This window comes from Apis florea, unplaced genomic scaffold (assembly GCF_048593485.1).
Source record: "Apis florea isolate Af1SG1 unplaced genomic scaffold, ASM4859348v1 contig_2989_pilon, whole genome shotgun sequence".
NCBI lineage: Eukaryota > Metazoa > Arthropoda > Insecta > Hymenoptera > Apidae > Apis > Apis florea.
In genome coordinates, this window is record NW_028256685.1 from 623143 (window position 1) to 645758 (window position 22616).

At 31.2% G+C, this 22616-nt stretch overlaps 5 protein-coding genes across 9 annotated transcripts; 1 reads left to right on the forward strand and 4 right to left on the reverse strand.

Annotated features, from left to right (window-relative positions):
• Positions 1-249: 249 nt before the first annotated feature.
• LOC100863086 (BLOC-2 complex member HPS3) lies at positions 250-6099 on the reverse strand. Of its 3 annotated transcripts, XM_086907853.1 has the most exons (4): positions 5857-6099; positions 2029-5236; positions 1570-1684; positions 253-1480 (listed from the first exon to the last, which is right to left on the reverse strand). In XM_086907853.1, the coding sequence occupies exons 1-4, from the start codon at positions 5961-5963 to the stop codon at positions 1299-1301; spliced, it is 3612 nt and encodes a 1203-aa protein (XP_086763979.1). In that variant the 5' UTR covers positions 5964-6099; the 3' UTR covers positions 253-1298. The 3 variants fall into 3 exon arrangements, with proteins under 3 accessions (XP_012344360.2, XP_086763979.1, XP_086763978.1); XM_012488906.3 differs by having other exon boundaries at positions 250-1480; positions 2029-6001; XM_086907852.1 differs by having other exon boundaries at positions 1376-1494; positions 2029-6001.
• Positions 2871-8913, forward strand: LOC100863437 (leucine-rich repeat-containing protein 51). Its single transcript, XM_012489051.3, has 3 exons — positions 2871-3191; positions 7985-8264; positions 8376-8913. Exons 2-3 carry the CDS (start codon positions 8147-8149, stop codon positions 8855-8857), a joined length of 600 nt encoding a protein of 199 aa, XP_012344505.1. The 5' UTR covers positions 2871-3191; positions 7985-8146; the 3' UTR covers positions 8858-8913.
• Positions 6228-7784, reverse strand: borr (borealin-related). Its single transcript, XM_012488994.2, has 2 exons — positions 7559-7784; positions 6228-7449 (listed from the first exon to the last, which is right to left on the reverse strand). The coding sequence occupies exon 2, from the start codon at positions 7429-7431 to the stop codon at positions 6568-6570; it is 864 nt and encodes a 287-aa protein (XP_012344448.2). The 5' UTR covers positions 7432-7449; positions 7559-7784; the 3' UTR covers positions 6228-6567.
• On the reverse strand, positions 8851-10834 carry LOC100863318 (cyclin-L1). Its single transcript, XM_003690112.4, has 4 exons — positions 10458-10834; positions 10178-10362; positions 9519-10103; positions 8851-9447 (listed from the first exon to the last, which is right to left on the reverse strand). Exons 1-4 carry the CDS (start codon positions 10686-10688, stop codon positions 9201-9203), a joined length of 1248 nt encoding a protein of 415 aa, XP_003690160.1. The 5' UTR covers positions 10689-10834; the 3' UTR covers positions 8851-9200.
• Positions 10835-11575: 741 nt separating this feature from the next.
• Positions 11576-20636, reverse strand: LOC100863555 (uncharacterized). 3 transcript variants are annotated; one of them, XM_086907900.1, is made up of 6 exons: positions 20016-20636; positions 16948-17093; positions 16784-16874; positions 16576-16679; positions 16072-16487; positions 11576-15990 (listed from the first exon to the last, which is right to left on the reverse strand). In XM_086907900.1, the coding sequence occupies exons 2-6, from the start codon at positions 17060-17062 to the stop codon at positions 13657-13659; spliced, it is 3060 nt and encodes a 1019-aa protein (XP_086764026.1). In that variant the 5' UTR covers positions 17063-17093; positions 20016-20636; the 3' UTR covers positions 11576-13656. The 3 variants fall into 3 exon arrangements, with proteins under 3 accessions (XP_086764026.1, XP_086764025.1, XP_086764027.1); XM_086907899.1 differs by having other exon boundaries at positions 16948-17137; positions 20016-20475; XM_086907901.1 differs by having other exon boundaries at positions 16948-17137; positions 20110-20328.
• Between the last annotated feature and the right edge of the window lie 1980 nt (positions 20637-22616).

Consider the following 22616-nt stretch of genomic DNA (forward strand, 5'->3'; position numbering starts at 1 on the left):
ATAGATAAATAACTTTTTAATATTTTATTTTATATGAATTAAAAGAGATTATATATATTAATATAATAAAATTATTATACAATTAATAAATAAAAATTAAAAATAATAAAATAATTCTCAAGAAAAATATTAAATGAATAAAAATTAATAATAATTCTGGAGATCAAATCATTTTTTTCTTTCTTCTTAAGTAAATAAATATTTATAAAAATACAGTTACAATAATTTAAAAATTAAAGAAAAAATCTGTTATGAGTTAAAGGTATATATTATTTTTCTATTATAATTTATAAATATCATAGATCACTTCTAACATAATTACATTAGATTTACATATATATAACAAAGAGAAATTAGTCCTAAAGGCACATCAAAGTTACATATTTTGTAACATTTAAAAAGTGATGAAAATACATTATAGGATCAACAAATATAATAAAAAGTATCTTAGTAATATTTAATTTCTTAAACACATGCCACCCCGCCCTTAGCGGTTAAAATATAAACAATTTTTAACAAATTCTTATAAATATTCAAACAGTAGTCAAAAATACAATGATCACTACTACAAAATTTCTTACTTCAATATATAAAGCAATCTATCATATTAAATATTATATATAACACTGTAAAATTTTAATATCTATATGCTTGATTTTGTATAAACTTTTCATAATTATGATTCAACTATTTTATTAGCTAAGGGAAAGATAACATACGTCCAGACATAATACAATATATCTATATAGAACATTTCAACAATTAATAATAATGAATTAGTTTTATATTACTATAGTATTTGTCTTTTTGATAATTTGTTAATAACTTTATCCATGAAAAATCTTGCATAATTAAAATTGTAAAAAAAATCGAATATTTTAAGTAATTGGATTAAGAGAAATATTTTCAAATATGTTATATAAATGATAGAAATATATTATAAAGTAAATTATGTATCTAACAATGATATGTAAAATTATGATATAATGAATGAAAAGATACATATGTAAATAAAAAAGCGAATCGTTAATGATGAAAAAGTGATCAAAAATAAAAAAAATTATTAAAATTATTTCTAAAAGTCAGATAATTTTAAGCAAAAATTTGTAATCCATGAAAGTTATCACATGAAAAACTATTGTTTTCAAATTCGATTAAGTACAATTCATTTCGAATCTATTTTTTCTATATATAATTTTTATACAACAATTTTTTGTTGTATTTAAATTTTTTTTTTTTTTTATAAATAAGTTAAATTGGACCTATCGTCGTCGAAATTGATTAGTTAAAACTATCGCTCATAATTTTAATGTCGATAAAAGTTGTTGTCCAGTTTCCATTATTAGCGATTTAACATGTTCGGCGTGCATAATTTGATTGCACATTTCATTGCATTTTTGAAATGTTATTATATCATCTTTTGGAAGAACACGATGTAGACTTTTTAAAGATAATGTATGTGGTAGATAATTTAAAATTGCTAAAATGAGGAATCTATTATAATATAACTAATATAAAATATATATTTTATAATATATACTTTAGTATAAATATATTAAAAATATTTACCTTTCATAATTTGCGTATATAAACATTGCAATTCTTGTCGAGTATTTGTTGTAGAAATTTTATTTTGTGTTAGTTCAATTAAATACTTCCATTCAGAATCTTTAGTATACATATCCTAAAAATTGAAACACAATCTTGTGAAATTCTATTTTAAAAAAAATAAAAAAACATAGTAAAAACAGTAAAAACAGTACATTGTATCATTCATTTGCTGAAACAATAATATAATAAAATTTTAAGAAATACAATAATCAATAATTTCAATTCTTAAAAAAATATATAATATTTTTATATTAAAATTTTAAATTTAAAAATATATATATTTATAAAACTCTATAAGTAAAAGATATAAATATTAAAAATAATTTAGTCTATATCAATTATAAAACATTGCAAATTTTAAGATATATTGCAAATGAATAATATACATATGAAAAATATATTTATATATATTTATACCTTTGCATATTGTACAACTGCTTGAGGACAATTTTCCATTAGAAGTATTGTTGTTTCTTCGGTATTTTGAATACATAACGTTTTTAAAGATAAACTGCCATGAATTTCTTGTGTTTCAAGAAATTGTTTAACTTCATACAAACATTCATTTGGTATAAAATCGCAAGATAATACAGATTGTAATTTAAACAATTCTGTTGGTATAGTTTTTTCAGAATCAGTCTTATCAATATCAACTAAATCTTGTAAATCGCACATATTCAAAACTTTTTGATAATCTTTCGCATATGGCGGCATCCCGTTTAAATAATGAGGTCTAAATTTGATAAATATGAAGTTATTATAATTTTCTTGCATATTTTCTTTATTTTCTATTTTATATATTTTGGTTTGAGTTAATTTGCCTAAGTATGATCGTACTAATAACTTAAATGCTTCAACAAGAGCGAAATCTGTGCGTATTTGATTTTTATTTATAACAGATGAGTCTATAATCAATTTTGTACTGATGTAATTATGAAGATATTTTTCAAGAAAAATTTGTAATGTCATTGCTGCATTATGTCCATCCCGTCCTACTCTTGACGGCAAATATTCTAAAAATACCTGTATAATCTGATGAAGAGATAAAATTCCATCATCTTCTATTAATTGTATTAAAATTTCGGCAAAAGTTAAATTTTTTTGACGCATTAACATTCCAGCAAAATCTGAAAACGTCGGAATCATTGGACTTCTTTTTTTCATTGCTGTCATATCAAACAAAAGATCCCAATGTTCTAAAATTATTCGTTTAATATATAATGCCGAAACTGGCTCAATTATTTTTTCTGCTTGTTCTTGTTTTTCAGCTTGTATATATAAGAGGGCTAAAGCTAATTTAACTAACTCATCTGTTTCGTATAATAATAAAAGATGGATTAATTTTTCGGTGGTATATTCTCGCAATACAGGACTACTGAAAATCAATTTCAGTAAATCCGATTTTTTCAATTTACATATCATTTCTACAATATTAAATCCTTGAAACAACGCATCAGCTTCTGAACCACTTTTCATTGTGAGAAGAATATCTGTTAAAAAAGTAACGAGTCCCGGAGCATCTTGACTTGATTTTCTAGATAAGACTTCTGAGGGTTTTAATCCTGACATTTTGTAATAAGGTATACAAAAATCCCAATCTAATTCATATTCGGAACGAATATAATAATCTCCAAGTAACGCGCAAGATTGATTATATAAATTTTTCAATTTCAATCCATTTTTATTAGCAATATCGTCAAATTCATTAATATCTAAGCAATTATACACAGCATCTTTAGCTAAACGTATCAAAGCATGAGCCTCCCCTAATAAATGTCGGTATGTACTAGGACTGGAAGATTTATGACTTCTTGCAGCATTTAAAATATCATAATATAAATTTTCCAATTTAGGTAAAATTAAAGAATATAAAGTCCAAGAATTTTCAGCTTTGGCTAAGAGAATTAGATAATTTTTGCTATATAATAGTTTTTGTATTCCTAAAAATGGTCTTAATCCAATTAAACAAACTGGCTCAGAGACATTAGGACATGTTATTCTTAAATTCTCTAAATTATTTGATGTTCTTGCAACATGATGAGATAAACGTAATGTGTAAGATTCAAGACCAGCTTCAGTCAATGCATGCAAAGCAGTATGTTCCAATGCTACTTGATTAACAGGTGCAGTAAATGGATAAGTAGTTAAACAAGTTACATCTGTAGGATTTGAACTAGTAGCAGAAAAGTGATAAAGATATCCTTCTTGCAAAGTGCTTAAAAAGCAACTAACACCTTGCAAATATGTATATTTATCTGATCTAAGAATTGATTTTTTCAAATAAGAATTATTACACTCCTTTCTCATGTATAATGGTTTTAGTAAAGAGCAATTGAATACTTCAGAACTTCCATCAAGTTTATTATTAGCTGCTATTATTTTAAGAGATAACAAATTTTTTATTGTATAATTTTCTGACCATCCTAAATCAGGAGAATTTGTTTTAATTATAATTCTTATATCTGATGGATTTAATACAAAAGGACTTAAAGTATGTCCAGGTCCTGCTCTTTCTAAACTTATAGATGGCAAATTAATAGTCAAGGGTTGTGAATTCCCATCAACAATTTCTTGATCAATTAATCTTTGTAATTCATCTCTTTCATTATACATTAAGTGATCCAAATTTATAATATTATCATTATTATTAGATTTTATTTTTCTGAAATCTCCTGTTTCTAATTTGTTCCATATATTTATTTTAGAACTTTTGTGCCTCTTACTTTTAAATTTTGTGCTTATTCCACTAGAATCATTGTTTTCTGATAAAATGAAATAAGGTTCTTGATTAGAACTCTTACATTTTGAATTTGCTCCTTGCAGTATTATGTTATCATCTTGATTATTCATATTATTGCTATTTTCTGCAAGAGAGGAATCTGTGGATATAGATGTTTTATCAATAGATGAAGAATTTGTAGAAGTTAGAGAACTCAATTGATCAATATCCTCATACATTGAATTAGTCAATCGAAAAACACATAAATTTATCTTATCCATGATTAATATGAAATCTTCAATAATTTCCATATGTGTAGGAGAAAATGAAAATCCCAAAGACCATGGTCTTGCCTCAAAATCTATAAACTTCATCTTTGATACTTGTTGTGTTTCAATTTTGAATTCATGCAGAATAGCACTATTTCCTGAAGCTACTAGAAGATTACCAGTACTTTGACAACAAGCAATTAATGTAGGCTGTACACTTAAAGGTAATTCTATCATTTCTAAACTATTCAATGGTCGATTTAGACTTGGTGTAACACGTCCTGCTATTCTAGCACGCATAGGTTGACTTTGATCTTTTACCATAGCCCAATTAACATAAATTCTAACAAAATTATTAATTGCTTTCCCTGTATGATTATTAATGCTTGCATCTCTAGATAATTTTGATTCCAATGTTACAACATAATCTTCTTTGGTACAATGTATCATTTGATTAATCATATCAACTGTTGGAAAAACAGTATGTAGTTTAATATCAGACATCATCAAATCCCAAACTTCAATGCAATGAGTTGATAATGCTAAGAGAAGCATTTCACGTCCAGATGCATTTGCTATACAGCTTGCAGTTGGTTCCTCAATTTGAGTGATATTTTGCCCCAAAAAATTATGTACTGTGATTACACGAACCATATTGATTTTTGTATTAAGAGTTCTTTAAACATATCAAATTTATGTTTTTAAAAGAAAATTCTGAATATTTAGCTAAAAGTATCTTTTACACTCATTTATACAAATAAATTGAATATAAGTCTAAATTAATAATTTAATATTATTTTAAATTTAAATTTGATATAAGTATTATATTTTTTTATATTATTACATTGTGAAATTAAATAATATTTAGAAGTTTATATAATTATATTTTTTGAAGATTGACTTGCATTTTTAAATTATCATAAAAATTATTTGTAAAATGTATAAAACGATAAATTCGTTATTTTTTTTCGAAATTTTTTAGTATTTTTAAATATAACAAAATATAAAATTAAGTAAATAAGAGAATATAAATCAAATATTGTTTTTTGTTATTTAGTATTTACTTAGATTACACAAATATAAATATTAATGCATTTAACGCATGTTTTGACATTATTTTATAAATTTATCTTTTATAAATTTAACATCTTTATTATATAGCAAATAATATTGAAAATGATTAATTATATTGAAATATAAGAAAATCACTTTAACTAGTTATTTATTTTATTTTAAAGTTAAAGAACATTATCATATTTTGCACATGATTTTACATAATTTAAAAACACTATGAATATCACAAAATAGAAGAATGCAAATACAGTTCGTCCTTTTGACAGATCTTTTAATACGCGCATGTACATTAATGGTTAGAATATACCTAGGCGTGCTACTTACGCGCCCTACTAATTTTTCTCTGTTAATATAATACATAATACTTCAAGTAATATTTAAAATAATTATGAAATAAAAAATTCCAAAAAACAACAAAATACTTTAAAAAATAATTAATGAAATATAAAAATAAATAATATATTTAGAATATATAATACATATTAATAATCTATTAATAATCATTTAATGTATATCACTTATAATTCTATAACAAATTAGATATTAAAATTATGTATAATTCATTTTATAATCTTTATTATGTCAAAAATTATACATGCAATTATATTGATCTTAATTATATTGTACAAAAGTTTCAAAATGTTAATTCTCTTATTTCATAATCTTATATTAATATGCTACAAAAATGTTATTGTCATAAGATATAAAATATTGTAAAAATATATATTAAATGAACATATAATTCAATTAACTTCAATTATGTATTACTTGTAATAAAATTATGGCAATGTTCAGGAAATTTTTGATCCTAAATTGATTTCATTGGCACAACGCATATAATAGTAAAATGTGAAATACATCCTACAAAATTTTATTTTATTATTATAATTATAATTATTTTGTTGAAATAACCTTCTCAATATGACTTTTTAAAGTTTCTAATTGTTTCAAAGTTTCTGAATCTAATGCAGGAATATGTGACATACGTAATCCATCATTAGGTAATAAGGACATAACATTCCCATCACGCAAGGGTACATTAATGTTAGCAATATCTTCTTGAATAATTGCAGAAACTAATAAAGGACTACCTTGCATACTAAGAACCATTTCCCCTTGTCTTGGACGTCTTAATACATTTAATGGTGTATTAGGTTTTATTTTTGGAGTTACAAGATCAAATTCTTTATTTCCTGGTTTCAAAGTAGCAGGGGTTTTAAATTTATCAACTTTCATAGATTTGATATGTTTATCTTTTGTTGTTTTTTTTATAGTTTCTTGATTTATTTCACTAAGCTTCATTTTACTATTCCTTGAAGTACTACGTGTCCTTCTATTAATAGCAGATTCAACTTTAGTAGCTCTTGATGTACGTGTTGTTGTTATTCCTTCGGTTACATATCCATCATCGGATGCGCTAGTAATTCTTTTTCCAGTTTTTTTTCCTTTTACTGTCATCGGAGGTACTCGTAGCGAACGGTCATCAACGGATGACGAAATTTCATTACAATTTTCTTTTTCATTTTCATTATTGTAATTAAGTACTTCACTAAGTGTCATTTGCCGTATCTCAGCCGGAAGTCGAGATAAAGTAACGTCAACAAAAGTTTCAATACTTTTTACTGCCATTTTTGATTCTGCTTCCATTTTCGAAATTCGTAAATGTGCTTGTCGCTCAAAATCTTTAATTAATAAATCACTTTCTTCTAAAAATTCTTCTTGTTGTTTTGGTTTCTGAACATGTTTTGTACGCGGCATTTTTAATAGCCGTAGAATCTAAAAATATAATTAAATTTCTTGTTTGCTTTTTATCACGTCTCTTTATTGTCGTTTAAATAAAATTTGTGGATGTAATTATCACAAATTTTTTATTTAGTTGACTTACATTGAAATGTTTTCGATTTCGTTTACCGCCGTTAATAGTTTATAATTCGATCAATGATTATAAAGAAATATAGAAAGATAAAATAATGGAAGAATACGTGAACCTTATAAAAAGAGCAATCTAGTGTCATTATACTGCATTAAATTTAAGTGTTCAAAAATATATTTAAATCAATGTAATTAATTTGATTTAAATTACGTGACATTACAAAATTTTAGATTACTCGTTATAATTTTTTATATTATCTTTTTTATTTCATTCTTACAATTATTGAATTATAATATAAAATATATTTTAGTAAAATTATATTATTTTATATTGAAATATATTCATAAAATGATATAATTTTTATTATATATATAACAATAATTATTGGATAAGTGACTATCTATATTCTTATTCTGTCTATATTTTGTCCATATTTAGAAAAATTATGGAAATAGGAATTTTAGATGAAAAATAAAAATTTTAATTATAATATTTAGAATTGACAATTAATTTTAAGTAAACTTTTTATATATATTCTCAATATTAATATTGAAGTAATTTCTTCGACATTTGACAAATCTTTATCTTTCAAATATTAAAATGGAGAGTATTATTCGTTATGAAAAACCATATTCTGATTATAAACGAACTGAACAACAAGAAATGTTAATAGCAGCTCCATTGGATTTATCATTTAAAAGAGCAACCACAATGAATGGTATGTTACATTATATAAAATTTTTATAATTAAAAAAATATTGTTAAAATTATACATTATTTTCTAAATTTAAAGATAACATTAATAAAAATATTTATTTTATTACAAGAGAATTGGCAAATAAACGTCCACAATCAGTACGAACGGGTAAAATTCCATTGCGAACATCTGCAGATCGTTTCGTAACATGTTCTTTATGGTTAAGCAATAATTTATTGACTTCAATGGACGGATTTGAAACTCTTGTACAAAAAGTTCTCGATGATCCAGAGCATCTTAGTTGGATCGATCTTTCTTTTAATAAGATAAAAGAAATTGGAGATGATATTGTAAAATTTCCGAATATAAAAATATTTTATTTGCATGGAAACAATATTTCGAATATTAATGATATTGTTAAATTGAAAAAGTTACAAACTCTTAGATCTTTAACGTTACATGGAAATCCCATTGAAAACCTTCCATATTATAGAGGATATGTTGTTCATACTTTACCACAATTAACAGCATTAGACTTTTCAGCAGTATTATCTACTGAGAGGAAAAAGGCAGCACCTGCTGGATTTTATAAAATAATATATGGTAATACATGAATATAAAATTTTATTTTCAAGTTTTGTATTAAATACACGCTTTCTTTTAAGTATCATTACTTGTAATATTTTTTCAAGAATGTACCATTTATTTTGAGGTACTTTGACTCAACATTCTTAGAAATAATTTATTTCAAATCTACTGTTATATCATTGTTAAATTAACTCAAGATATGTACCATACAGTAGAAATTATTTGTTCTATTTAAATGTATATTAATTAACAGAGATAAAAAAGGCCCCATATTATATTACAAATTGAATGTGACAGCCCATGTGTTCGCAGTAATTTTTCTTTTTTGCAATATCTATATGTATAATGATTTTTTGTACATTAAATAATTCAATGTCGTCTGTGTTTACTGCGATGTTTACTTGATTTTTCTACATCTCTATCTCGAGATCGACTACGTGATCTATAACGACTACGAGATGATTTGTGGCTGCCGGATCGTCTTCGTTGCGCTTTTTTCGGTTTTCGAGATCGTCCATGACTATGACTGCGAGATCTGCTTCTACTATGTTTTTTTCTCTTGGAATGCTTTGTTCCTTCACCTCTAGATGGTGAAGTACTTGGTGATTTCGAACGCCTATATAGTAATAAAAATGATTTTAGATAAAAATTATATTTTATTATTTCTTTTTTTCTCTTATAATATACCTAGGTGACTTTGTTCTTTCGGGTGCAGCATGAGTACCGCTACGACTAATGAATCCACCCCAAGCATTATGATGTTTGGGCAGTGGTGGGCTAGGTGTATGGCTATCGACATCTCCACTTCTTGCTTTGGTTCTTGCTTCCTGATATTGTCGACGAAGTTCCTCTACGCGTTTTTCTAATTGTTCTGGTTTAACACGAGGTCGAAAATAAAGTCGTAATATACGACGACAAACATCTCTAATTGCAGATTCATTAACTTTAAAAAGAGAAAACCAAGCAGGTGAAGTAGGTAAAGGTAATTGAAGTTGTCTTGCTCCTAAATATACACATGCACAAGCAACAGTTTCTGGTTGATATCTTAAGAATACATCAGATCTTAAGGAATCATTCATATAATTCCAACATTGTTGCATCAAAGCATGATTTTTTTCATAGCCCAATACTTGCAAATACATAACAATTATTTTATGAGGATGTTTTACATGAACACAAAAACCTAATTCTTTTAGGACTCTCCTTTCAGATTTAATTACTTGATTCTTTAGGGCTACATAATTTTGATCAAGTATTACTGGTTGTATTGGCCTAAAAGAAAGATTTAACAATAAATGTTTTATATATATAATTCTATAATATTAAAAATAAAACATTATATTTACTTTTGGCTAGAAACTTGTTTAATATGATTAAACACATTAATAACATCCCTAATACGTCTAGGTGCTTCTTCAATTTTACTAGCTAAACAGATACAGCCCATTGCAGTTGTTTCCATATTATGCCTAACTAACGATTTACTATAATAAAATCGTTGAAATATAACTTGTCCTGTGGCCATTGCAACCTAAAGAAATAATAATGGAAATAAAATTAATTCAGAGGTTATAGAGGTTATAACGTTTACAAACATTTTGTTTACTTGTGAAAAAAATTACAAACCTGTGGTAATTTCAATAAAATACCAGCTGTCTGAATTAATTCACATCCTAATATTCTTAGATCAGTTTCGGTTTCTGCGTCTAATCCATCTAAATGCGACGGCGTCGAGTTGAGTTTTTCTTCAGGTAAAAGACAATTTTGAAGTGTTAGCACGATTTTTCCATAAGGTTTCGTATTGCCTGTTGTTGTATTTTTTGCCGGAGCCGTAGAATTTTCTTTTGTATTACTCATTATAAGTTTCACTGTTGAAACACAGTAAAAACTTTTTCTTCAATCACTTAGTAAAAAATAGGTTAACCTTTCATTTCCTCGAATGAACCATACCTTCCCGAAGTATAACTTTAAACTTTACTACTTATATATATATAAAGAAGTATAGTTCGCATAGAACTCGTTTCTTCCGTATGGCGCTACTGTCTACTTTTGATAATCAATTGTTTTATTCGATTTTTATCATTATTGTCAGTAAAATAAAAAAGAATAAATATTTATATTAAAAAGATTTCTTTTGAATTATTTTCAATATAATAAATTTGTTTAAAAAATTTTATATATACATTCAAACATTAAAAAATAATTATTCGTTTGTATAATTTTTGAGTACTTCCGGTAACTTATTAATAGTTTGTGGAACACAATTGGGCGCGAATCATAATTGCTTCGAAAAGTTTGAAATATCAAGTGCAGTGTTAAAATAAGTGCAGTGTTAGTGGTAAAAGATAAAAAAGAATATTGAAATAAAATTAAAATATCATAATCTTTTCATATTACCTTTCAAAAATATTTTTGATCAATAAATTCAGCAGAACATAACGTAAATATATAACATGATAATCGTTTAAATCGTTAAAAACTTAATCATATAAATTTTTAAGTGTTGTTTGTTCATACTTTTTTGCAGAATATTTAATTTATCAACATAATCCGATATTTAGAAGCAACAACATAGCAAACTGGTGAGTTTTTTTATATTTTTTAACGATATTTTTCTAAAAATTTCATCTAAAAATTTTATTTGAGTTTAATCGACAAATTATGCTATTATAAGATACTTGAATATTTCAAATTGTAAAAATTTTTAGCCTTCGGCATAGGATAATGAAAAAACTATAACGATATTTTGTTTAATTATATAATGATATATCTTTTTGTTATTACATGTAATTTTTTGTCGTTTAAAAATCAACATGCATACAATTGCATTTTAAAACTTTAATAGTGTCAAATTCACACGAATTTTCAATTAATTAAAATTGAATCTTTTGAATCGAACTTACAAAATAATAGGATTTTGCACGCAATTTTGTAAGGATAACATATTAGTGCAATTATAAATATATACACACGTATATCAAGAAATATATATAATATAATACAGTCGCATAACATAACAATTATTTATACAACGTATACAAAATAGTAACTTATAATGAAACATAACGCAAAGTAAATAAAGAAATAACAATAGGATAGATATCATTTATATGTTATACACATAATTATATTTTTTGTTTCTTCGAGTTCTTTTTTTAATTTCGGTCCCTATTTTTCTTATTACATACAAATTTTACAACTGTAAGTGAATGGAAAAACAGATTTCATATCGAGTACCTGATCTTCGTTGTACTAATATAACCTTGCATTTACATAGTTTGTTATGCAGATTGAATTATTGAAATTTAAAAATGCATTTTAATGCGAGGTATTTTGATAAATGTTCTGCTTCGTAAAATTAATATGGACCGAAGTAGGAACAATTTTTATGATTAAAAATAAAATTATTGTACAAATCATATTAATCGTATTTTACAAAATTTTTGTTTATTAATTATTAAAAATCGTATTATATTAATGTATTCATTCGTACAGAAAAGATTTATATCTCGATAAAAATCTTGTTATATCCATAAAGCAACTATACATACATGAAAGTTCTTGAAGTCGAGTGGTCTTAAAAAGTTTGAAAAAATAAAATTTCCAGCATTCGCGCTGTATTATTCCCTGTATTGTGCGATGCATATATATTGCATTTTTCTAAAAGATCTTAAAGCATATTATTGCGTTAATGATTGTTGGTAACATAGCAACTTGTTGAATCGATAATCTGTAACTGATACTTTGTACTAATTTTTGTCAAATTAGTTCGACAAATTGCCACATTATCAACAATTGTTGCCATAAAATTTCCATTCGTCTCATCTTGTCTCGAATTAGATAATGTAAATTCTACGATTTATTGGTATAAGTTAATGCAATGGGATTTGACCATCAAATAGGTCAATCGGAAGAGAGCAAAGTTTTACTACCGGCCGTTTTATGATTGTCGTGGCAGTGCAAATTGCAGTGGAAAGCACTGCGCATTTTATGTTTATATTTGGACATAAAAAAACTATCCGATAGTCTGAATTTTAGCCAGACATAATGTGATGTGCATTGATCTCAATGCAAAGATAAAGTTATTTAATTTAAAAAGTGCCAGTTATTGATATTGCTAAAAAGCAATATTTATTATTTTGTATTTCTAAGGTATGTCATTAAAAAGACTAATGCACTTTGCTATCTAGCAAATTTCAAGCAGATAAAGACGTTCTTTTAAAATCTCACATAAACACTTCAAACACTTTCATTTATAAGTTTAAATATCAATCATTTAAAAAGAAAAAAGTTCTCATTGCATATTGATTAACATCTTATTATAGCAATAAACAATAATTTTTTTATGCTTGTTCAATGTAACATGTCGGTAATATATCGACTTGTAGTCAAAATGAGAGGCTTCATGTTCATTTTCAAATAGTGGAATTTGTCTTCAAGATCACTTATTGAATAAAACTTGAAATACATTTCATTGTCTATGCAATTACATATTTTTAGATATGAAGGAAAACACGTGTAATATTTTCATCTTTTTGATTTTGTAACTTAACCTGATTTTCTAATATTTTCGATCAAATCTTTTATATTTTTAAAACAAAATGTATATTACAAAAAATACGTTAAAATTCATCATTTTTCTTCAAATTGATTTCCATACAAGAGAATCACATAAAGCTCGTATTGTCTTGTTATTTAAACTTGCAACATAACTGATAGCATAATTGTAATCACAACGACGAAAGTGAGCATTTCACACTCCCGATGGCCGATTGATGAAATTTGATTTGTGAGACCAGAATGCATTTAATGAACTTGGTTGACGTCAGCGTGATGGCACACCGACATCGGCTGATCGAATTCGAAGAAGATCGGCACGAAGCATCAGCGGCATGCGTATGGCTGACGATTCGGTAGGTCGCCACATTACTGGTGATCGTTCTCGTGATAATGGCGTTGGAATTGGACAATCATTCACACGATGTGGTGCTGGAGTCAAAGAACCTGGAGGTGCACGATAATATTTGTGACCACCAAGTGTTACAATTTGTCCCTGATCTGAAATGTTTGGTATGTCTTTAATTGTTGACTTCGCTTTGAGTTTTGTCACTGGTTGTGGTATTCTTAATGGATGTATGTCCATTTTCTTTCCTCCACTCAGATCTAGAATATCTCTCGATTCTTGATCCCTTTTCCGTTTAGTAGGAAGCGCTTGCCGTTGTTGATCGCGTTCTGGTTGCTTGGTCTGCCTTGGTTTTAATGGTGCAGGCATTCTTATTTGTCCTGCTTTTAAGGCCTTTAGTACTCGTGGATCGACAGATCTATCGTTTAAAGTAATGCTTGGACTTACTTTTCCCAGAGTATTCTTTCGATTATCTTTGGAATCATTTGGTTCAATGGATCCACCGCTATTTCCAGGTGATTTTGGTGCTGTTAGAGTTATACTGAGACTTGCAGGAATGTTTAATCCACAACCATCTAATATATTTCTTGTATCGTTCGAAAGTATTGGACTTGAAGAAGGTTTTGAACTTGGTGTCGTAAGTGTTCGACTAGGTCCAGCTTCTGCAATCATATTTCCGGGTCTTTTCGCTGAAATAACATGTTCTGTTGTTAACTTTCGAGGTGATTTTGCATTATTTTGCATAACAGGAGACGGATGTATATGAGTTTGCTTTTTTGAGATATGAGTTTGAATCTGTTGTTGTTTCTTTCTTCTGATATCAAAGATTGGTAAACCTGGTGGACATTTTCTTTTCACTGCTCCCGCGGGAACTATAGGTGGATCATTAGAAAAAGTGTACACATCCACTTTTGCGGGATTATTATTGATGCTGATGTTCATACCTGGATTTGTACTCTTTGAGTAACCAAACGTGCAAGTATCTATATCATTGCATTGTTTATTTGTGTTCACTCGCGCATTGTTACAAATTCCGCTTATTGGTTTACTTACATTCGAAATATTTCCACTTGCATTTACACTGATATTTTCATTATTACTTTTATTCTTTGAATTATTTATATTATTTGAAGTTTCTGTTGCGTTATCATCTTTTTTCGGAATGACGTTATCTTTGTTTTGTGTATCATTAATCTCGTCCTTCGTATTTAATTCGTTGGAGGAAGATTCTAATTTTATTTCAGACCCCGTTTCTCTAGCTGTTAGTTGAAAACTTTGAAGGAATTGTTTTTTCTCCTGTTGTTCTCCTGGTTTTTTCTGTATACTTTTTAAAGTATTACTATTGGTATTGTTAGCAGTACAAATAGTTTTCTCAGGAGTTAATCGTTCCATGAAAGTTACTCTTCTTCTTTGTTCTTCTTGTTTCTCCATTTGACGTTTCTCTCTGTTTCTCTGTAACTGTTGAATAAGTAACGCCTCAGAACTATCTTTGTCTACTTGGCCACAATGCAACAATACATTACTAATAACTTTCGGCTTGTTTGGACTTGTATTATTTGGTGAACATTGTTTTAAAGTAATCTTCACTCCGTTCGAATTCTGTCCGTTGCCTATACTTACGACACTAAATTCTGGATTCGAAGATTTTGTTTCCATATTTGTAACGCTTTGTTCTTTCGAATTCCAACTTCCTGGCGGACTTCTCAAAACCTCATATCTTCCGTCTGAATTCTTGAGTATCTTGATAGGTGTTTTAATTTGTTTATTTTCATTATTCGATGTGGACGAGACATTATTTGTATTAGTAGTTGTCGTTGCCGATGAAACAACTGTGTTGGTAGTTGTCGTTGTTGACGTAATATTCGTCGATGCTATAGAAACTGTCGTTGATGTCGTGGTTGTCGATGTTACTACACTACTTATAAGTTGATCTTCTTTAATAGTTATTTTATGGTTATCAATAGTCTCATTTGTTGTAGATATTTGTTCACTTGGAGAGCACGATTTTTCATTTGAAGTTTCATTTTGATTGTTCAATATGATTTTTTCATTGGTATCCTTTATAGATTTTGTTTCTGACTTGGATTCTATATCATTCTCAGGATTTTCCGAATTAATGTTGTTCTGTATAGCAATAGTGGTGTCGACTGGTGGAAAACTGGCGCCTAAACCTGGCGTAGAAGGCCTGTCGTGAGGAGGTGCCTCTAATCTTTGCTCTTCTAACGCAACTCGGTAAAAAAATCGCATTGGTGCATTCTAAAAATAGAATTTTTAAACATCAAATGATAAAGGAAATACATTTAAAACATTTTATAGGAAGAATAGACAATAATTTACCCTTTTCCATGCGTAAATATAAGCGACATCCATAAGGGTCCAGTGTTCCGGAAGCGGAGCACGTCGATGACAAATTTCGATCGTGTACCTTGTCATATCGACATTGTATTTCGAAGCTAAGAATTTTTTTAAATGCGCAATAGTTACCAGTGCTGGACATTGAAGGTATCGCCTACTCGTTGTGCTGTGGTTGTTAGCATTATTGCTATAACCATTATTATTACCATTGTTACAGTTATTATTTTGATTGTTAGATGCGTTAGAATTGTTGATATCATCATTGGTGCTAAGTAAAATGCTCATAGGATCTGCTCCAGGCGGTAAATATTCCAAGCTTAAGCTAACAGCATCTTCTGGAGCGAAAATTAATCTTCCACTAACATCTTCTCCACGTTGTTCTGGAGTTGCTAAATCCGCTATATATAAAATTTATGCGTTGAAATAATTGTTATAAAAAAAATACAATCGAATTAAAAGATAGATAATAATTTTGAACAGTTTTACCATGCTCCGGATGTTTTTTGTAAAATTCTCTTCTTTTTCGCATCTCTTTGTGATATAATCCTGGAACCAATTTGTATACGATATCTTGCAACGCCTTATCAGCTCTGAAAATAAGTTTTTTAAATAATTTCCCATTTCAAAGAACTTAAAATTTCTATATCTTATATATCTTCTATATTCTTATCTTCTATATCTATGGAAAACTTACTTGATGTTCGGTTTGGCTTTGTTGAGAACATGTTTGCAAGAAGGACAATGAGCTTCTGTGTTGAGATGCTTGAGAATACAGCTTCTGCAAACTGAGCGGCAAAAAAGTAACATATCATTATCTGTTCCGCGGAATATAATTCAAATTCGATTTAATTTACTTACACGAATGCAAACATTCGACGACAGTGGTTGCATCTATAAGATATCCTCTGCATAAAGGACAAATAAGATAGGGATTTACCTCTCGGAGGTAAGTCCTTTTACCTATTCCCGACATTTTTCTTATTCTTAATTGTCGGTGATAATGTCTGTAACGATAAACACGATTCCATGTAATATCTCCAATGGAAAGCTGTAAACGTCAAAAAAGTCAATCTTAGTATCGACGAAAATTTTTATTCAAAGAATTAGGAAAGAGAGATAAAAATAAAATGAGTAAAATAAAATCATCGTATGAAGCGATATAGTAGCGTAGTGTTTTCATTATCAAAATGCATCTCGCGTATCCTTCTCCGTGCTTTGATCGACAAAACAAACAGATTAGAATTCTAAATGCGTTTGATTATTTATCATATGTGGTACTTTTATGAAAAGCAGCTGCCTCATCCGTGCGCGACGATAACGAGATACGCGACGATAATTCGCAAGTTTCGCAGATAAATCGCACGACATAGGAAACGGTTAGGCCGAGTCATGATGTTTAGCCCACTTTCCCGAAGGTTTCTCAGGTAGCTAGAATCCCGTTGCCTCGTTCTCGGGCCCCCCTCCATCCGATTTCAACCACCCGTAGGTATACGGGTGCGTTTTATCCTCTCCCTGCCTGAAATTGTCCTTTCCGTTTTTCCACTCGCCTGGCATGATGAAATCGTGGATGGCAGCCCTTAGTCTGCGAACGAAACGCGTATGCATCCGTGTACCCGCCAAATATCTGCCCATATTGATCGAATATCGCGGAATTTTGCAGAGAGCCAACGATAAGTCAGTAAATGATGCCGTTATCGCTGCCAAGAATTAACTCTACTCGTTTCGAGATTATTCTATGAATTCTACGAATAAACGTTTCGATTGATCTAAGAGCACGTGTACGAACGAGATATCGAGAACGATACGGTACATCGAAATATGGAGATGGAGAATTACATTCAATTTCTAACATCATTTGCGTTTGCTACGAATCTACGATACGTTAACGTTGTTTCGAGCTATTAACAGATATTAAAGGAAATTGTTGCTCGAATTTCTGTTACGAGGTTTCTCCCGCTTTAATCTCGCTCGTTGCTAGATCTTCGAGACTCTGCTCGTAAGTTCTCATTCGATCGTTTGCGTCCGTTTGCTTGGACACTTTCCTCCGAGTGCAGCACATGTCGCGAATGCAGGGACGCGTCAAAGTAAAGGCCTGTACACAACTAAGAGTAGATAAGAATAATCTTCGAAACGAGAAGATATTGAGAAGATATTCTTCGAATCTCGACGATACGTTTGTTAGGGAACGAAGATCTAGGTGAGCATCGAGTTCAATTATCGCGATGGAAATTAACTAGAATTATTTACATATCGAATCGGCTAACTTTAGGTACACACCACACGTTCTGCAATTCTAGTACTTCGTCTATTTATATCGAGCTATATAGTCGCAAGAAGAAGCAAAATTCTCAAACGAAATTGTGACAAGCGATAGAAAGAGGGGTCACTTCGAATCAATCGTGAAACTAATGCTCGAAATCGTGCAAATTCTTTCGAATTCTCATAATATTGAATAATAGTTATATTAATATTAGATTAGTTATCGTCAAGTGGTGTTTCAAAAAGACTTGTTTTAAAAAATCAAGTAATTTTTGTTATTTTTCTTTATATAAATTTTATCAATTGTGTCAGCAAGTTAGAAAGAATATAACGAGAAAGCTTTGTTAAGAGGACGTTCTTTCAACGGAGTTTACACGAACATGCCCTCATTTTTGAACGTCTCATTTTCTTTCGCGAAACTTTAGTCGTCTTATCGCGCGTTACAGATTAGACCCCCAGCTGCTTTCTGATCCCTCGACCATCGCTTCTATACGCTTGTACCCCGAGAAAAGAGAGTAGGGAGACGTCGACCCTACTGGACGGAAGACCATGATTCGAAGTAACCTAGCGACGGTCTACAGAGATCGCAAAAGAAAGACATTCAATCGTCCAGCTTGTCTTACGACCGTTGTCCAGGAAAAAAGCATTCTTTCCTCTTCAAATGTTCTAGGTTCGCGAACATTCGTTTCTCTTTGTAAAATTTGTTTCCAGGCGCGGTAAAGTCGAAAATGATTAGGTAATCGCATTTTTTTCAACGATTTGTCAGCATAGTTTCTTCGATACAGTTGTTAAGAGGCGACGATAAAAAATTTCTAATTAATAAGCTGAAATCGCCGAATAAACCGCCGACGATAGGCCTTCGAACTTGATCTCATCCATCGAAAGGAATTTCCCGCCTATTGTTTGTTCCGTTGCTTTCGTATTCCGTGTTTCACAGCGATCTGGTTGTTGAGGCGGCCAGCTGATTAATCAGTAGAGACACGTTTCCTTGCATATCGTAGACAACGGAGGGGTTTGCACGATCGCGAGCGCGAACATTCCGCGACGAAAGCGGCAAAACGAGTTTTTTTTTTTTCAGTGGAAAACTTTCGACGTGCTACCTTCGATTTCGGACAATAGTTGCTAGATTTCGCGTTCCAAAAAACGATTATCCTCGCAGAAAAACTGAACGACCGATACTCATGCTCTCTGCGAGAAACCGGCCGTGTTCCCAGTCGATGTTTATTCCATCGTCGCGCGTATCGCGAACGCATACCGAGCGATTTCGTCGAGGACGAAAGAGGAGGCAGCGCGAATATGAGAAAACGCATAAATACACGAGTGCCGCGTACGAGAATAAGACGACGCGTGTAAGTTGGAGAAAGAGGGAATATGAGCAAGAGGATAGACCGAGGAGAGGGGCAAACGGGTAGTAACGGGAGAAAGAGGGAGAGAGAGTGAGAGCGGGACAGAAAAGAAGAAGGGAGGGAGAAAAAGATGGAGGAAACCGCTCTCTCCGTCTTACTCTCCCTTTTTCTTTCTTCTCCCTTGCTCTTTCTTGCCCTCTTCCCTCCCTGTTTCTCGCTGTTGTTTCTCAGCATTCAACCGGCGAGTAGGTTTACATGTACACAAGTGTATTCGCTGGAAAGCGCTATATTGGGTGATAGAGTGTGCGTGCGTGTACTTACGTGCGAGCATGCGAACCGTACGTGCGGCTACACGCATACGAGAGTGGCTAACGCTATCCTCTATGGTAGTAGAGCATACTGGCCGCGTACGTACACAAAGCGATGCCGTATCGTTCGTGCTCCAATGATATTGTAGAGGAAATGCGAGGTCGCTACAGTATTCGGGTTCGGGTTCAAACTCGAAGTCTTCCCTCTTGCGAAATCGAGATGAGGGCTGTCCAGACAACAGTGACGTCGCGTGCTCGATGTATACGCGATTTCGTGACGTACGACCAGCTTCCCTGGCATTCGAGTAAACCCGACGGGATTTACTTTCACCTTACCGCCGACTGTGCACTAAGCTCTGAAATTACGCTATGGCTTGACCAGATTCGTTAAAAAGAAAATATAATACGAGCTCAAAAATCACAACAACGACGATTATCGTGACAACGATGACGACGACGACGACGACGACGACGAGTACACGGTTAGACAGGAATACGATGAGTCCGTACAATGGCGCCACGGAATACTGTGCGGCGTTTTATGGAACTAAACCACGGAAATGAACGACATCGGCCATAAAACGATCGTAGCAACACACGAAATACCGAACAGTACGGCGACTCACGCCAAACTAAACTGAAACCCCGAGTGGGATATGCCCTTTCCCCTCTTTCCCCTCCCTATGGCAGTCCCTGCATCCCTTTGCCGCGCGCCCCTTTTGCGCTCCACGTTCACCCCCTCCATAGTCTTTCTCTCCTGTCCTCCAGGCTTTACACACTCCTCGCTACGCCTGTCGTTTCGTTTTACTCCTCTCTTCGCTTCTCTTCTCTTCTCTTCCCTTCTCTTCTCTTCTCTTCTCTTCTCTTCTCTTCTCTCCCTTCGCGTTCTCTCTCTTCGTCTCTCTCCCTAATTCCGACTCTTTCTTGCCTCTTCGAGCACCGTATCTTTACTCGACTGTTCGCTCGACTAGCCTGCCTAGCTGCCTGGCTGCCAGCTTGGCTTACCCGAGTTGTCTGCCTTGCCTGCTTGCCTGCCTGCCTGCCTGCCTCGCTGCCTGTAGTCGAGTCGTTTTTCTCTCCATTCCTCTATGCGCGCTTCTGGCCACCCCTCCTCTCTCTGCCGAGTGGTACGTACCGACACTAGTGTACTACACGGAACACACGAACGAGCGACTACTCCCCCTTCACCCCATCGAGGATCACGCCGCGTTACCAGCCGGGTTACGAGCTCCCCTCTATTCGTGCGCCGATACCTCACCCTTTTCGAGCTACCCCTCTCTTCGTGCATTACGTTTCGTCCTCTCTTTCTTTCTCTGCTTCTCCGATTATTCTCTTTCGTCTCTCTGTGAACGTAGAAACGACCCCCTAGCTCGAACTCTGATCCTTCGCCTTCTTCTTCTTTGATCCTTCTTCCACCTCCTCGTAACCTCCAATTACATCATGCTAGGAAATTGGTATTTCAGATTGCAGCTAGATGAATTTATGTTTATGAATTATGTTTGTAAATAAATACGGAGTAAACCCGTTTACGTTGAAAAAAACCAGTGTCGATTGGTTTATCGCGAAACGAGCAACGTATGGTCCTTTGATAGATAGTAAAAATCAGGTAGAATTATGAGGAAACTGATAAACTTTTATTACGGATCTTAATTTCATATGTATCTATGTCGCAAATCATATTATGTTTTTTTAATTTCCAATATTCAACATTCCTCTTCTTTTAGATTCTACTTCTTGAATTTTATTACGTAACGTAACGTAGACAATTTTGTAAAAAATGTTTATCGTTTTCCTCGATGCTTTTCTCTATATAAAAATTCAATATGTATTATATAAGCTATTAAAGGAACAAGTATCCGATCAAGATAGTATTTGTCATAATTCCTCGAAAGAATGATTATATGGCGAGTGCATCAAAAATTTTTGTTCATCCTGGTATCGTATTTCAAATAAGAATTTCGTGTTTTATGAAGTATGGAGATCTCGGCTATCGAAACATCAAGAATTAGCCATTTAATATCGGAAAATATAATTACTTGTAATTAATCTTTGATAAATCAACACCGAAGAAAACAATAGATCTATAAATCTATATAAAAAAATCGGTTTATAGTTTTGTAGCGACGTAGCAAAAATACAAGCGTATATCGCCACCAGTATCATTTCGCATTAATCGAAGTTAAAAATTTCATAGTATACTAACATTTAGCGATATAACTTGCCTATCAATTTCATTTTGCCCACATGTATTTGTAAGAATCCGAATAATCGCACTCCGATAATATTTCCTGTTCCCTAAACTCCGCCATTTTGGTCCCTACCGAAAACAAGCGGCGACATGACGGAACGTGTATCTAATCTAGACTCTGCTAACGTTGCGCAACATTTAATCATACCTACATCCGTTTTACTTCTTATCAACTGCAAATGTCGGCTGACCTCTGTTACTGAATATCCACTTAGATGCAACTTTTTAGTTCTAGGCGAAACAGTCCATTACTTTTATTTTCGACTCATTCTCATTATTAAACATGATGACGTGAAAACGTACAAGCTACGATACGAGAAGTTTAGCTTTCCCAATTTTCGTTACAAAGATTCGAAGTTAGACGCG

Bases quoted from the DNA above. Each gene is read 5' to 3' on its own strand.
- LOC100863086 (XM_086907853.1), bottom strand. From the start codon at position 5,963: ATGTACATGCGCGTATTAAAAGATCTGTCAAAAGGACGAACTGTATTT. The intron at 5,237-5,856 runs ATATGATAATGT...TCGTGTAATCAC, and splicing joins TATGTAAAATCATGTGCAAA to AGTACATAATTTTTTGGGGC. The intron at 1,685-2,028 runs GTATAAATATAT...TTCAATTTTTAG, and splicing joins CAGTTGTACAATATGCAAAG to GATATGTATACTAAAGATTC.
- borr (XM_012488994.2), bottom strand. From the start codon at position 7,431: ATGCCGCGTACAAAACATGTTCAGAAACCAAAACAACAAGAAGAATTT.
- LOC100863437 (XM_012489051.3), top strand. From the start codon at position 8,147: ATGGAGAGTATTATTCGTTATGAAAAACCATATTCTGATTATAAACGA. The intron at 8,265-8,375 runs GTATGTTACATT...TTATTACAAGAG, and splicing joins AAGAGCAACCACAATGAATG to AATTGGCAAATAAACGTCCA.
- LOC100863318 (XM_003690112.4), bottom strand. From the start codon at position 10,688: ATGAGTAATACAAAAGAAAATTCTACGGCTCCGGCAAAAAATACAACA. The intron at 10,363-10,457 runs GTTTGTAATTTT...TTATTTCTTTAG, and splicing joins TTTTATTGAAATTACCACAG to GTTGCAATGGCCACAGGACA. The intron at 10,104-10,177 runs GTAAATATAATG...TCTTTCTTTTAG, and splicing joins AAACAAGTTTCTAGCCAAAA to GCCAATACAACCAGTAATAC.
- LOC100863555 (XM_086907900.1), bottom strand. From the start codon at position 17,062: ATGTCGGGAATAGGTAAAAGGACTTACCTCCGAGAGGTAAATCCCTAT. The intron at 16,875-16,947 runs GTAAGTAAATTA...TTTGCCGCTCAG, and splicing joins CGTCGAATGTTTGCATTCGT to TTTGCAGAAGCTGTATTCTC. The intron at 16,488-16,575 runs GTAAAACTGTTC...TTTTATATATAG, and splicing joins CAAAAAACATCCGGAGCATG to CGGATTTAGCAACTCCAGAA.